At 40.7% G+C, this 15,444-nt stretch overlaps 1 protein-coding gene across 1 annotated transcript in view; it reads right to left on the minus strand.

Moving 5' to 3' along the window:
* Positions 1 to 269: 269 nt before the first annotated feature.
* ATF6 (activating transcription factor 6) overlaps positions 270 to 15,444 on the minus strand; it is a 168,229-nt gene continuing 153,054 nt past the window's right edge. The window contains exon 16 of the mRNA XM_003785761.3: positions 270 to 5,856. Coding sequence (XP_003785809.1) covers positions 5,648 to 5,856 — 209 coding nt within the window. The 3' untranslated portion in view covers positions 270 to 5,647. The remainder of the gene's footprint in view (positions 5,857 to 15,444) is intronic.

Genomic DNA, 15,444 nt, shown 5'->3' on the forward strand with positions numbered 1-15,444 from the left:
GTAACCAGTTTCCTGATGAGATAGAAAGATGAAGAATGGGTTTCAGATAAATTTTTCCTTGATAAGATTGTAGTTCATGTATCTGGACACTTAAATAAAGGAAATTTTTACTTACCCAGGCTTGAGAAAAGAGTGGAAAAGAGTTACAACAGTTTCATCTAAACAGTAACACAAGCCACAAACCCTTTTAAAGCTTCCTTTCCCATTACTAACTGCTTAACAATGAAGATTCATTTGGGGGCTTCTTTTGATATACAGAATAAAACAAGGCAAGTTTAAAAATTCTTTATTTGAATTTCAGAGAAAGAACAAGTATTGCATTATAAAGACTTGCTTCAAAGTATGAAATTGTCTGTTATTATTTCTTTAGGTACTGTAAACCAACATACACCATTCCCTCCTTTACCTTCTTTATCTGTAACATGTTCTTAAATTAGCATGGCTACAACCTTGGAAAGAAAATCCTGATGAAATAGCACTCTGACACTCTCTCCTCAGGTTCTAATGGTTCCCTAAGTGAAGCACTGTTACCTCAATCATACTTGGCAACATGATGAGAACAGGAAACTAGTATCTCTGAGGCTAGCAGTACCTAGTAGTTTTCATCTAAAACTCTTTTTCCTCCTCATCTCCTCTATCCTGGTGACTGGCCTGGAAATTAGAGCTAAGTATGAGTTAAAATGGTTTACTATACATTTGCTGTGAAAGTCAAACTGATCATCTCTGGCTGGGATTAGCATACTGGGGTATATGTCCAGCCTCTTGATTTATTTAACTAATGGTCGCCAACTTCACCGGGGGCAACAGTGTGGTGTTTGTTGATCTTGGTAAATGGTAAATTATGATTTATTTACTCCTTGGTTCTCAAGCCTAATGTAAGCCTTTTAGTGTAATAAATCCTTAATGCTTAAAGTTAGCAAACCAATATGTTGAATATGACGTCCACTATGTCACAATGGCTAGCCATGACACGATTCATGCATAAAACGGAACTTCTTGATACCTTTGTCATTCTTTTTATAAATTCTATTGCACATGACAGCTAACAATAGATATTAGAACAAACTGCTAAAAGTTTTAGTCTTATTTAAATAAACTTTGTTTTAAGCTTAGTCATTAAAAATATAAGTTAATAGAACACATTCTGCTAGGGAAAAAATGCATTTCTTTTCTGTGCATAGTTCATTTTGGACTCTGGTAACATCTTTTTAGGTAGTCCAGTATTCTATTCCCCAAATAATTAAAAATCAGTCACAAACCCTGTGGGTGTGGGAAACAGGAATTTACCCTTTCAATTGTTATTAGGGGTAGGGATGAAATTTTTCATATTTCTTTCTCTTTCTTTTAGGCTTTCTTTTTAAGGTAAAAGTTCTAATTGGTATTTATATTAACAGCGAAGATCGTAATCTCTATAAATTAAAATGAGCCAGGACTGATGAAAATAACATTCCGGTAAGGAATATGGGCTCCATAGGTGATAATGGGTGTCTATCAATTTTGGCCATAAGCAATCTTACTTGAATAGTTAATTTGTATGAAACAGCCGATAGCATGAAAAGGCCTCAGTCTGCCAAAGGAAGCTGAGTCAGCCCGTCAGTATGCAGGGGATAGAAGGCTTTCATGCACGGAAAGTTTCCATGAGGTCAGACTGCAAGGGGGCATTGGATCAGACTCTGGCTCTTCAGGCTGTGAAAGCAAAAGTGGTTACTTCTAATAAGTTGTTGAAATTGGAAGTCGCTTTGAAAGTTTTCAATGTGTTAGAAAGTCAAATACAAGTTTTTTCCTGTGATACATTCCTGTCAAGTTTCAGAACCTGAGCTTAGAAAAATGGCAAGAATTAAAAAATTAGTATGAAAGTGGTGAAGAGCTTGGGAGTTCTCTAGCATTAATCATGCTAAATGCCACAGTGACAGGCTCTTATCAGCTGAGACCCTTATCAGCTGTGACTACTGAGGAATACACATGGGTGAGGAAGATTTAGGCCAGAGGATTTAATCAGAACAGTGTCTCTTTAAAAGTGATAGAAAAATCAGTGTGAATCCCAAGTTCCTTGTCTTTTCCTAAATTCATTTGGAACGTTCAAGAATGACTCATACAACACTGCTGCTTTCAAATACCTCTTGTCTACTTCTTGCTAGCAAGGAAAGGCAAGGAAACGCCAGTTTTGTGCTGGAACTTGCAGTCATTTAAAAATAAATTGGAAGATGCTCCGAGCTTTTATAATTATGAAGGATTTTTTTACATATGAGAACACAAACCCAACTCAATAATCCAATGTAAAGATTCTATCCTACAAGGATGGCAAACAATACATCTGTCTTTCATATTAACTTCTAACTCTGGATTTAGTTTACACTAACACTCTAATGAAGCTGTGTCCCTGTGTTGCTGGTATGAGTTAACTTCAAGAGGTAAAAGCCCCTAACTTCTGACTCAATAGTTAACATGAGGAAACATCCACTTACTTTCATTAAACCTAAAAATTGGGGACTTTCAACAAGGCAGAAAGATGGTTCCCATCAGTCTCCACCATCACTTCCCAAGATTGTAGTATTATGGGCCCAAAGGGCACAAAATCATCTAATAACAGGAAGACTTGCCTCCTCCATGGGTTTACTTAATTTCATCATAAGTTTGCAAAGTCCCATTTCACAACTTAATAAATTAAAAAAATATATATACATATCTCCCACAATTTCTGGCTGCAACCCCTAGAAGTCAATCCCATCCCCTCCCATCCACCCCAAGTAAGCCCAGATGCCCACTTAATTTATTAATCTGGCATAGCAATTTTCCACTTCCCAAAGGGCCTCGTGTTAGCTCACAAACATTAATAGAAACTACTATTGTGCCCAGGGATTAACAGCTATACCAGCAATTAAAAAAGTAGAATATTTCTTTGCCTTTGTCAGTTGCCTTTCACTCATTTCCTGAAACTACCCTGAGAAGAATCCTATTCCCTCATCTCAAAGAGGTTAATTCAAGAGCAGGTAATGACAAGGAGCTGAAAGGCCAGTGAGGGAAAAGAAAACGCAAGGCTCCTGACTGCTTGGCCTATCACTTCACTGGTACTCTTAGCTCCATGGCTGGGGCTGCCAACCCTCCCAACATCTGCCAGCTCTTTAGCCGTGACTCCCTTCTAACCGTCGCCTTTAAGAGAGCCATTACTGTTGGTGAACATGACATAATTGAAGTCTTTAGGCTGAGGAGTTGTTAAAACAAAAGCAGAAAAAGCTGGGAATAGAGGGATAAAGTTAAAGCAAAGTGCTTTTCAGTATCAACTGAAATGATAATATGGATTTTGCCCTTCATTCTGTTGATAGGACATATCACAGTGACTGATTTGTGAATGCTGAACTGTTCTTGCATCTCTGGGATGAATCCCACTTGATCATGATGAATGATCTTTTTACTGTGTTGTATTAAATTCAGTTTGCTAGTAGTTTGCTGAGGATTGTTGGAACTATGTTCAGCAGAGATACTGGCCTATGTTTTTCTTCTTGTGTTGCATGTTGGTCTGGTTTTAGTATTAGGATGATATAGGTCTCATAGAATGAGTTTGGGAGTAACCCTTCTTCCTTGATTTTTGGGAATAGTTTAGGTAGGATTGGTATTAGTTCTTCTTAAAAGGAAAGTGCTAAGAACATGAAGTGCATGTGATGGGTCCTTGTTGTGTGAGTCAGTGCAAAGGAGAGGAGGGAGCTCCTGCCATCATCACTACACACATACTGTGTGTGTCTCTAGCAGAATGAGGGAGTTCCAGCAGAATATCAGCAGCTGGAGGACAACAATGTAACTGCTGCCTACTGGCCACAGTCACAGCCTCTTGTTGGTCTAGTTCACATTACAGAGCGTGAGGAGCAGGTCAGAGGAAAAAGTCCCATGAGAAGACTGCCCAGTAGCCCAATGATCTTCTAGGCATTTGCTTTCAATTCCTTGGCACCCATTAGAAGAATGGTCCCCAGGGAAAATGTTCTTGTCTGAAAATCACCCAGGCTAGCCAAATCAGAGGGGAGTGCTGCACAGACCTAAAACGGTTTGTGATGTGGAAAAAGAGGAAGGTTAACTAGCACTTTACAAATTCCAGATTCGCAGGTAATAGAACAAGAGAGCCTTCCTTTACTGGCTTGGGCAGAGAGGCACCTGTCCAGAGAGCTAGACATGTTGGTGAGTCTTTAAAATGTTCAAGAGCCAGGCCTAATTTCACAGGCAAAAAAATAACAGGCTGCATGTAATCCTTGAGAGTTGATATAATTTCCCTTTCCCTATCTTGCTAGGAATAAGAAAAATTGAGGGATATAGTGTGGAACGGAAAGGGGAGAAATAGGACATGGCAAATCAAGAGGGGGTGAGAAGAAGTGTTTGTAGAATGAGTTCTATCAAGAAATCGAAAAGTGTTAGAGAAAGAGAAGGAGAAAGACCCACTTTAGAAGGTGAAGGTCCAATATCAGAGAGGAGTACATCACCCTGAGATTCACTTCTGTGAATTCATCCAACAAAACATTTGTTTTTTTAAACAATGGAAGACACAAGAGTTAATTCCTTCATTGTCTTTTCACTGAAGAAACGGAAAATTATTGCCATATTATGGGATGCACTCCCTCAGCAAGAATCCACTCTGCTGAATTGCCTGTCTGCACTGCTTTCTGGAATAAACACTTGTTAATTCTCAAGAGAAAAGGCTGCCTTGCTTCATTCTAGAGTCACCTCCGTGGTCCTGAGCTGAATTTGGTGTCATATTAATAGGTGATGTGTGACGTGGTGGGGACTCACAATGAAAACGCAGGATCTGTCTTGTGGTCCCAGAAGACATGCCCTCGATTAGTAAAGAGAAGACATACATATGTGTGCTAGTATTTGCTGGCCTAGAGTCCTCTATTGGTAGCTGTAAGCGTTAAGTCTTAAACTATAATTGTATCAAACTTTCAATTTGAGAGCTATCTCTTTCTCTCAGAACTCCACCACTGACCCTTCCCTTCCATATCATTCTCCTAAATTTGCTACCCACCCTGACCCCCAAACACTTATTCATTAAGGTGTGAACCACAAATCCTAAGTAAAAATAAACTTTACCAACTGGGGGTTTTCCCTTTCCCCTAAAGCTCCAAATTGTTTTGTCTCTTTCTGGACTGTTTTTGGCTATTCTGGTTTTGAAATCTGTCTTCTCAAGTGAGCACAATACCGAGAATGGTTTTGTATTAAGTGAATGAAAGATCCAATCAGTGGAAACCATCTAAACATCTGTGTGCTGTACAGCTTTAAAAAAATTCACTTTACTGCATCAAAACATAAAATGGCAAAAAGGGGAGGTGGATCTTATTTGAAAAAAGGTGACTATTTAAACAGAAAACAAATACAAAGGGTGTAGCCATTTAGAGAGGTACAGAAAAAATCCTCAGTTGGTAACATGGGAGGATGCAGGGCTACATCTGCCACCGAAGACATGTTCTCTTGTGTCTGAATTCCAGTGTTTTCCAAGTAGATGGTAAAAATGCAGCAGCAGCCTTTTTCCCTCTCTCTCCCCTTGAATTCTAGCACAAGGCAGGTCTCTGCCTGCCACCAAGAAGGCAGAAAAAGCAGCATTTCTCTCACCCGCTCTTCACCTTGGCAGGGCACCACTCTTAGTTTTCCAACGTAGGTGCAGGTGCTACTGTAATGACTCAGGGATCGTGCTGACAACATGGGTTGTGTCCGTGGCTGCTGGAGGGGAACCAAAGAAGGTGTTGGTTTGATTCCTCTGCTGATCTCGGAGGTAGGGAGGAACTGATGAGCTTTTGATGTGGAGGATCCTGGTGTCCATCACCTGACAGTCAATCTGCATCATCACTTCATAATCCTGCCCATTGATCACATTCTCTGCAGAGGAATATACACAAAGAATAAACATTCAACAGAATGTGCATCTCTGCCTTAAGCTTCACTCCCAGAAAGACATAAATGTCCTTTAAGGGTGTGAACTGGCAATGAACTTTCAAAGGTACGAAAGAACTGTATCAGTCACTAAGCAGAGCTACAGCTTGGCTGGGTGCCAGGATGGCCTGTCCTTTCCCCAGTTCTAATTCCCAAGGAGCCTGCATTGACTCATAAGAACTCAAGCAACTGCCAGAAGTAACACTACAAAGTGTCTGTCCCAGACATGGCACATCTTGTATGATTTCCATGCAGGGTTCACCATGATCGGAGCAACTGGAACAGAAGGGGTTTTTCACAGGGAGCACAGGGATGAATACATGGGAAGAAACAGTCGTCAGGAGAACCAACATGCCAGGTGAGTGGTAAGGAGACACGTCTGGCCATTATGCCAGTTCCCAGAAATCACTACACTCCCCCTCCACAGTGAGGCAATTTTCATTTCCAGAGTTCCTCATTGCCGGTATAAAGAACAAGCACAAACAAATACAGAATTGAAAGGAGTACTGCAGGTAAACTAGAGGGGATTTGCAGAAGGGAAGAGGAAAAGCATGTGGAATCATACTTACCACATATGCGGTAACCACTATCCTGAGTTTCAAATCTAGAGGCACATACTACTACATTCTTCTGAAAACTATTTTAGGGAGAGGACCAAATTACTCCCTGATTTGTAATTGTGGGTGGTCATGTTCCAACTTGTAGTCAATGAAACTTGCGCACAAAACTGATGAAAGATTATAAATAGATAATATTTTTCAAGCCCAGCTGAACAATCACAGCAATTCAGCTAGAAGATGTGTGAACTTGGAAGAATGTTGGATAGTTAACGTGGCATCTGAGTTTGTACTTAACATCTGTGAATCCAGAGCCGGGTGTGGGAATGGGGAAGAGACTGTGGTGACATAGTTCTGTACTGTCTTTCTATGATGACGACACAAAGCCAACCAGAGATATTTAAAATTAAACATGCGGCTTCGCTAGGACAAAGGATTAAATTCTAAAGTAGAATTCTCCAATTTCATTATTTTCCTTTTTACTTGACACTGTGCATGCCAAGCATAAAAATGGAGAAAGAAAACCCAAAGTGTGACATGTGATAATCAGATTCCACTGTTGTATTTGGGAAAACTGAGCTGTGGAACTTACCACTTGAGAAGCTAGAAAAGATTTTCAGCAACCATCTAGTCCAATGATTTTCAGCCTTCCTAATGCCTCCTAATGCCACAACCCTATAATACAGTTCCTCACGTTCTGGTGATTCCCAACCATAAAATTATTTTCATTGCTACTTCCTAACTATAATTTTGCTACTGTTATAAATTGTAATGTAAATATCTGATATGCAGGATGTATTTTCATTGTTACAAAGGAGTCAGGACCCACAGGCTGAGAACCGCTGATCTCATCTGAGATGTTCTAAATTAAGAGTCAAATTTACAGATGTTAGGGGTTTGGAAGTTCCTTCAGATTGTATGGGAAGTTTTATTTGTGTGTGCATGTTTTTTGGCGAGAGGAGCCGTCAGATTCTCAATGAGGTCGTGATCCCCCAAAAGTTAAACATTACTAAACAGATCTAATAATTGATCAGTTTTAAGTGCTCTGAGCAGAGGATAAATTCTATTTTGAATCCAATGGAAAACATCATTCCTCCACTTCTATTGGTCACTTATCTATTCCAATGTTTAAAATAGTCTCCACTGATGATAAATTTCCCATTACAAGTCTTATAAATCTCTTCTGTTACAGTTGGAGCCAATTTCCCTCTTTCCCAGCTTTACCAGAGATGAAGAACAGCTGCTTACTGCCGCGTATTAACTAACTCTACCTAGTCTTTAAGACCATTGTTATAGAAGCTTAACTCCAATTTTACAAGTCCTGTGTTTTGCAATGACTATCACATTATTTGCATATCTTTAGAGAATTAAATTTGAATGACTATAAGTCAGCCAAAGTATCTTATCAAAGCATTTTCCAAAAAGGAGATGGAAGAAAAACGTCCTACTAAAAGGTTTGGAGTCATTTCATTCAGAACATGTGACTAAGTTCAGATTTCAAGGCGCCACACAGCCATTTCCTTTTGGAACTATAGTCCCTCTCGCCTCATTTTAGAAAAACTGGATTGAGTGTGTGTTTGTCTGTGTGCGCATGCACTATGGCATACAAGACCAAATAATGGAAAACACATGTATCAGAGACATGCAATACACATTACTAATTTTAACTGGTTTCCTGGATTAACTCAGAATCCAGATGACAGTTTAAGATCAAGACGAGGTTCTCTAATATGGCTCAAACCACCTGCAGAAGTCATTAGCGCCATGTGTCTGCTATGGTTTAAACTGATAACTGGAGTTCTTTAATACCTTAAATATCAAGAAGAGATGGAAAACCTAGGAATGTAAACTCAGGTTCTTTGAGGGAAATCTAAAGCTGTGATCTAATTCCAAAACCCAGGAGTTCTTGGCCATGGCTGAAATGGCATCATCACCTGAAGCCCAACCAGCAGGAGACTCAGGCTAGATTTGGTCTAGGTGGCTTTAAAATGAGTTTATTCTTCACTTCCTCTTCTAAAGGTAACAAGTTCTAGGCCAGGGAAATAATCAATGTTGCCAGAAGAAGACTATCAGATAGGATATGAAGGCCTGAAGCTGAACGCAGGAGGCCCCACCTGAAGGACAAGCTGGATGCTTTACACTGGGGGTGCCATACCATTACGAGTCCAACAAACCCAGCACCTCTAGGGAACAGTTAAAGGGGCTACAGCAACATTCTGCGAGACCCCCTCCTTGGGTAGTTAATGAGGCAGTCTCACCATTACTGATGAGGTTCTAATTATTTTAATTAAAGGATGGTGAACTGGGAAACAGCTCATGATAACTCTTCATCTTCGCAGGCCCCTCCTGGGCTTCTGGGCGTCCGTGTATCCAGTGTGCATCCAGGAGCAGCAGAGAGGCTCCAAATCTCCTTTTAATAGTGGCAGATGAAGCTTCTGTTATCCTTTAAAGCTTTGAGTTCTATTAAAAAGTGACCATCCCTGGAAAGGACACACCTTTGATTATTGCTTACAATTTGCCCCTCAGTGTGAATAAAAAATATCAGCATAGGTTCTAACTGGGGAGATACCTGAAAACTCTAGGGGGCTAGATGGGAAGGAGAAGGGCCTCAGGGAAAATGCAGGCAGGGATGTGAGAGGCTGAGGACCCGCTGCACCTGTTTGTTAAGGACCAGGTCTGCACTGCTGACGTGCAGGGCTCTGGAGAAGAGAAAACGTCACAGTCACGGGTTTTCTGAGAAGAGGGAACGTGGTCAGCATTAGCTTAGGGAGTTGAGAGAGCTGAGGTATGTAGAAAGACTGCTACACCATTTTCAAAATGTGTACTTAAAAAAAAAGAGCTTGACTATTTGGGAAAAATTGAACCAAAGGAACAGTATTGGAGTGAAAAATGTTCAAAGTTCACTTTCTCTTCCATCAGCACACATTTGGGTTCTGCACAAAAGAGTGTAAATCTTATGTTCTGGGCCTTCTGAAATCAACAGAAAGAGATGAAACACTGATCTGAGTCAGGAAAAAGGCATAAAATACGATTATTTCAAATTCAAAATTAATCAGGCAAACAAAAAGGAAAAGAGAGAAATGGCCTCAAACATCAGCACTAAAATGTGATTCTGAATGCCCAGAAGGGTTGGGAAAGCCAGAAAAACTGTCTGGACATTGAAGGTGGAAAAACTCTAGGCAACGTGGAACTCTGAGTGGCCTGTAAACACACAATAACTGCAGTAAGCGCAGCCTGCCAAGAGGCTGTTAGCAGGCAGATGACTAACACACCCGTCAGAACACTGACCATAAACAGAATTAAGTATCCCCAAATTTTACATACGTTTTCATTTTAAAAAGCAACAAGATTTCACCAGTGTTTTGCAAAGAAGTATATGTTATAAAAACAGATTTCTACTCAGATACTAACTCTAACAAGACATAGCTTGCTCTGTGTAAGCTGGACTGATGATGGGCAGTGCTGTGCTATCTGTGCCTGAACCCAGTGGGGTGTAGGGTATGTGTGTGTGGGGGCCTGGCAGGCAGGTAAAGATCACCCACTCAGAGGCCAGAGATATCTGCAACCACAACACACAGAAAAGCAGGGAGGTGGGAATACAATAAATAAGGAAGTAGCAAAATATCTCCTTTCCACAGAGGATTCCAAGAACTTCCATAAGCTGACTCCACCATGCCAATCTTAACTCCAGTTTTCAACCTGAGTCCTGGTTGTGATCACCCCAACATGGCATGTGTTGCATCTCCGCTAGTATCTTTTTTTTTTTACTCTGCTTGGCTCAAAACAAAACAACAACAAAAAACTTTTCTGCTCTTTCCTACCCTGTTCAACTCTTAATGCTTTAAGGTCCTACCTCTAAGAAACCTTCCATGAGAATGACAATATTGATCTTTTTCCTTACAACCAATTTACAAATGTTCCATATAAATGTATAATGTTCATACTTAGAGAAAAGAGGCTCCTTAAGAGAGGCCGGCAAAAATTGGGGTGGGATGAAATTGAGGCAGGTGGTGGAGGTGGTAAAAGCAGAACCTCTCACTCATCAGTGGGGAAGCCACTGAGTGAATGAGTACCAGTCATCCCGTAAGACGGAAACGCCGTGCATGCTTCCCACTCGAAGAGCCTTTCTGAGGCTGGAGGCTTAAGGCAGAAGGCATGCAGGGAATGAAGAGCTCCTAGCAACCACCACGTGAGCCCTTTGTGGAGAGCAATTAAAAATAGTTTCTCTGATGGGAGGGATTTAGGATGGAGAAAGGCAGGGGGGATACCACACATTCAACTGTAACACAGACCAAAACTCAGTAACTATTATAATGGTGCCAAGGACACTAAGCAATGGGATTTAGATGATAAAGAGAGCTTACCTGGTTAAATGACCTAAAATGATGTCACAAAAGAAGTGTGTGGACCTAAACAGAATATATAAAATCTACCAACTGAGGCTGGGTGTGGTGGCTCACACCGGTAATCCTAGCACTCTGGGAGGCTAAGGCAGGTGGACTACTTGAGCTCATGAGTTTGAGACCAGCCTGAGCAAGAGCAAGACACTATCTCTACTAAAAATAGAAAAATTAGCTGGACATCAAGGCAGGGGCATGTAGTCCCAGATCAGGAGGCTGAGGTAAGAGCATCACTTGAGCCCAAGAGTTTGAGGTTGCTGTGAGCTATGATGATGCATGGCACTCTAGCCTGGTGACAAAGTGAGACTTTGTCTATAAATAAATAAATAAAATGAAATAAAATCTACCAACCCTTAAGGGGCACTTCTAGCTGTCATGATGACTAAGGAGTATTACAAGAATCTAGTGAGCAGGGGCAGGAATGCTGGCATTCTGCAATGCACAGGAATAGTCCCATACAACAACTGTCTTGTAACTCATACAATTCACATTGGTAAAAAAAAAAACAAACTTGATTATTACTTCATTAGTCTAGAACTTCACTGTTTTACATTTAAAGTACTTCTATGGGGGTTTAATATGCAATAAATTTCCAGGAATCAAACTACTGAATACTACTTATTTCATTTATTTAATAAACTCTTAGTATTTCTGTGTGATAAACAGTGATCATCCAATTCTTACACCTTCCTAAGTCAAGGATTATTGTGATCATCATCGCCATTTTGTAGATGAAGAAGTGAAACGTGTAGGCATCATGAGACTAGCTCTCAGATGGCAAATGGCAGAGTAGAAGATTCAAACCTAGACAGCGTGGCCTTAGAATCCATTCTTATAACCATTCTGCTACACTGGGGGTACTGTCCTTTTCTGAACTCAACCAGTAATTATTTATCATTTCAGAAAATCACCTATGGCAAAGACACTGTTGGTATCTCAGTCGCCTTCAGAATACACTTGGATCAGTCTGTATTTGTCGCACTCACAGGGATAGTGCATGTCACTGCAAGCACCTGACTTGTTCACTGAATCTTCTAGTGCAGGAGAAGCATTACAATATGTAATATATAATAGAATGCCTGAATATTATATATTAATTCATCAAACATTTAATGAATTTCTACCATGTGCCAGGCACGGGGCATACAGTAGTGAATAAAACACAAACAAACAAAACTTGTCCTCACAGACCTTGTTTCTTTTTTTAAAAATTATTTTAAATTTTTTCAGGGTTCTCACTAAACAGCCCAGGATGGACTTGAACTCCTAGGCTCAAGTGATTCTCCTGGCTTGGCATCCTGAGTAGCTGGGACTATAGGTATGAGCCATTGCATCTAAAGAGCTTAATTCTTATCAAAGGAGAGAGTGAGAGAGTAGAGAAGTTAAATAAGTAAAGTATATATTAACAGAATGTTGAATGAATACTATGGAGAAGAATGACGCAGGGAAGGTGATCAGGGAGTGAGGGGATGGGGTGGAGTCGGGTGGGAGAGCAGCTGCAGTATTAGATGCAGGGCTCCGGGGAGGCTTCCCTGAGGACGTGACCTCCAAATCCAGACCTCCAGAGGCAGTGCGGGAAGAGCCGCACGCATGCCCAAGCTTCCAGGAGGACATGTCAGTGGAGAGGACTGGCAAGCAGCAGAAAATAGGGATGAGGACTGACACTCGGAGGGGAAAATAAGGCAAGAATCTGTGCAGTTGAGAGTTACCTGCAGACAAAAGACAGATGGAACCCTGGGACCCCATGGTATCACTCTTGGGGAGAGAATGTTGGGAACGCTTGGATTAAAGGATAGGCATGTGGGAAAAGAAAAGGTCTATAGTTCCATCAGATCCCAGGGAGAGCACTTTTGACTGAGAAACCAGTATTACCGTTCAGTCAATAATTACGTGAGCACTGATTAAAGACTATATAATGGCCAGGCACAGTAACGATTCTTTTTTCTTTTCTTTTCTTTTTTTGAGACAGAGTCTCATTTTGTTGCCCTCAGTAGAGTGATGTGGCATCACAGCTCACAGCAACCTCAAACTCTTGGGCTTAAGCAATTCTCTTGCCTCGGCCTCCCAAGTAGCTGGGACTACAGGTGCCTGCTACAATGCCCAGCTATTTTATTAGAGACGGGGTCTCACTCTGGCTCAGGCTGGTCTTGAACTTGTGAGCTCAAGCAATCCATTCATCTCGGCTTCCCAGAGTGCTAGGATTCCAGGCATGAGCTACCACGCCTGGCCCTGTTACAAAGTCTTACAAATACTTAGATTCTGTACTTAAACTAGTCAAGGGTAGGGCTGTCTAAAGGAAAATGGACACTGCATCATGGATCCATAAAATAGTCAACATTTACTAAGCGGCTTAAACTGTGAGCAATTACAGGAGAAAATGAGGTTTCTATCCTCATGCGGCTTATGCGAGAGCTGCAAAAGCAGAATTATATCTAAAACACTGGTCAAACATCAACCAAATGTACTTCCTCTGAGAGATCTTCTCTCATAACCAAAATTTGACCCCATGTCATGCCAGTCCTTTTCCTCCATAGCACCTGCTACAATACATAATTAAATAGTTTTATTTGCTTAAGTTGCTTGTGTCTGACCCTGTGAAGTCAGGCAGCTTGTCTGTTTTGCTCACTACCACATAACACGATGTACCCACAGTGCCTGGCAGCCAGCAAACAAAGAGAAACAGAACACAACCTCAGCGCTACAGAGTCTATCTTCTCATACTTGCTAGTTGTGCCACCCCAGAACAGTTTCAGAAATGGTGGAAGCAAAGAATTTCTAATATCCTCAAAAACAATTTCAGGCAATACTGTTAAAACTTCTATCTGAAACACAGACAAGGTCATTTATCTTCAACCTCAAGTTTATCTTCTGAATTCATAACCACCAGGAAGGGCTCTGTAAAAGGGGACCACATGAAATTTATCCCCTGGGAAATTTAGTAGCCTATACCACAGAGGGGTAAGCTATATATTAGGTCAAGTTCCCACTTCCTTGCAAGTTTAGCTTCCTAGGGCTTTTGATAGTCTCATTGCTAGGAATATTTCAGAAAATCTGGCTAATTCCACAACTGTTCCAAGATTAATGGTAACAGATTTGCTTTTCTCTGGACCTGGCTACTTTCCCCCGAGAATGCTGCCCACACTGTGGGAGATTTCTTCATTAGATCACAGAAAAGAGTAACATTTCACTGATCTCAAACAGCTCCTGAAACATCATTACTAAAACAGTTATTACTCATTTTCTTCTACTGGGTTTCTAGAGTACCAAATTAACATCTGATTGTGTAATTATAATTAGTGCCTCAAAAACAGAAAACAACTGAACTTTAGATGTTTGTAGCCACAAAGAGGTCTGTGAGAAGACTGGATTGGGGTTAAAATTCACTCTGAAAGCTGAGTGAACTAGACCTGGAACCGGATTTGTTGTCCTAAAACAGTCTGGAGTTTTATCCTGGGATCATGAGCCAACATCAGGAATAGCCATTTGCTTTTTTGCTTCTTATAATTAAGTCATTGGGACCAAGTACCAGAAAACTGCACTTAATCTTAGCCAAAAGGCTGAGAAGCAATTGTACTAGGACCGTCTTGTGTTATGATCTGAAATTTGAGGCACCTAAAAACTGAACTGATGCTCAGAGGTCCTTGAACAACCATATGGATCTATGGATCAACCATTGATCCATAATCTGCCTTCAGGGTGGCTATTGCATGGGTTGTGGATGTTGTGGCAGATTATGGATCAATCCTCTGCAATTACTACTATTGGGCTAAACAGAGCTCTTTCTTCCAAAAAAAAAAAAACAACTTTGGCTTTTTAACTGCATTTAAAATCAATGTAGACATTCTCCTCAGAGCATCAAATTACACATTTTTCTCAGTGCATCAAAATGGTTTTCCCTGTAATATTTCTGTCCATTGTGTTGGGCAGGCTCAGCTTCTAATCTAAAAATCACTAAATCAGAATTTAGATGCTAGTATAACTTTTTATTCATAAGATGGAATCCTAAAGTATTTTGAATGATTGTCACATGGTATCATGTACATTCAGAAAAAGTTATTCAGAGACTAGAATAACTGCCAACAGGTTAAAATTAACACGATCTGACATGGCACTGCAATTTTATATCAAAATCCAATAAACTGAATTTTCTTATATATAGTCAAAAAGTAGTTCATATAACTTGAAGTCAACTGTGGTATGTGTATGTATGTGTGTGTGTGTGTGTGTGTGTGTATAATATATATAACTTTTTTTTTTTTTTAATAGGAGAGGTTGTTTCTCCCTGGTATGGTTTCTGTATTTGTTCCCACAAAACCTCATTTTGGGATTTGATCCCCAGTGTTGGAGGTGGGACCAATTAGCAGATGAATGGGTCATGGAGGCAGATCCACCCTGTATAGATGAGTGCCCTCCTGAGCTCAGGGGTGGGTGACTTTTCAATTTATTAGATCCGTCAGAGCTGGTTGTTAAAAGGAGTCTGGCACCTCCCCTTTATTTCTCCCACTTCCTCTCTGCCATGTGAGCTCTGCACATTGCAACTCCCTTTTGCCTTCCGCCTCAAGTGGAAACAGCCTGAG

The sequence above is a fragment of the Otolemur garnettii genome, unplaced genomic scaffold (assembly GCF_000181295.1).
Source record: "Otolemur garnettii isolate 467f Iridium unplaced genomic scaffold, OtoGar3 scaffold00016, whole genome shotgun sequence".
Classification (NCBI taxonomy): Eukaryota; Metazoa; Chordata; class Mammalia; order Primates; family Galagidae; genus Otolemur; species Otolemur garnettii.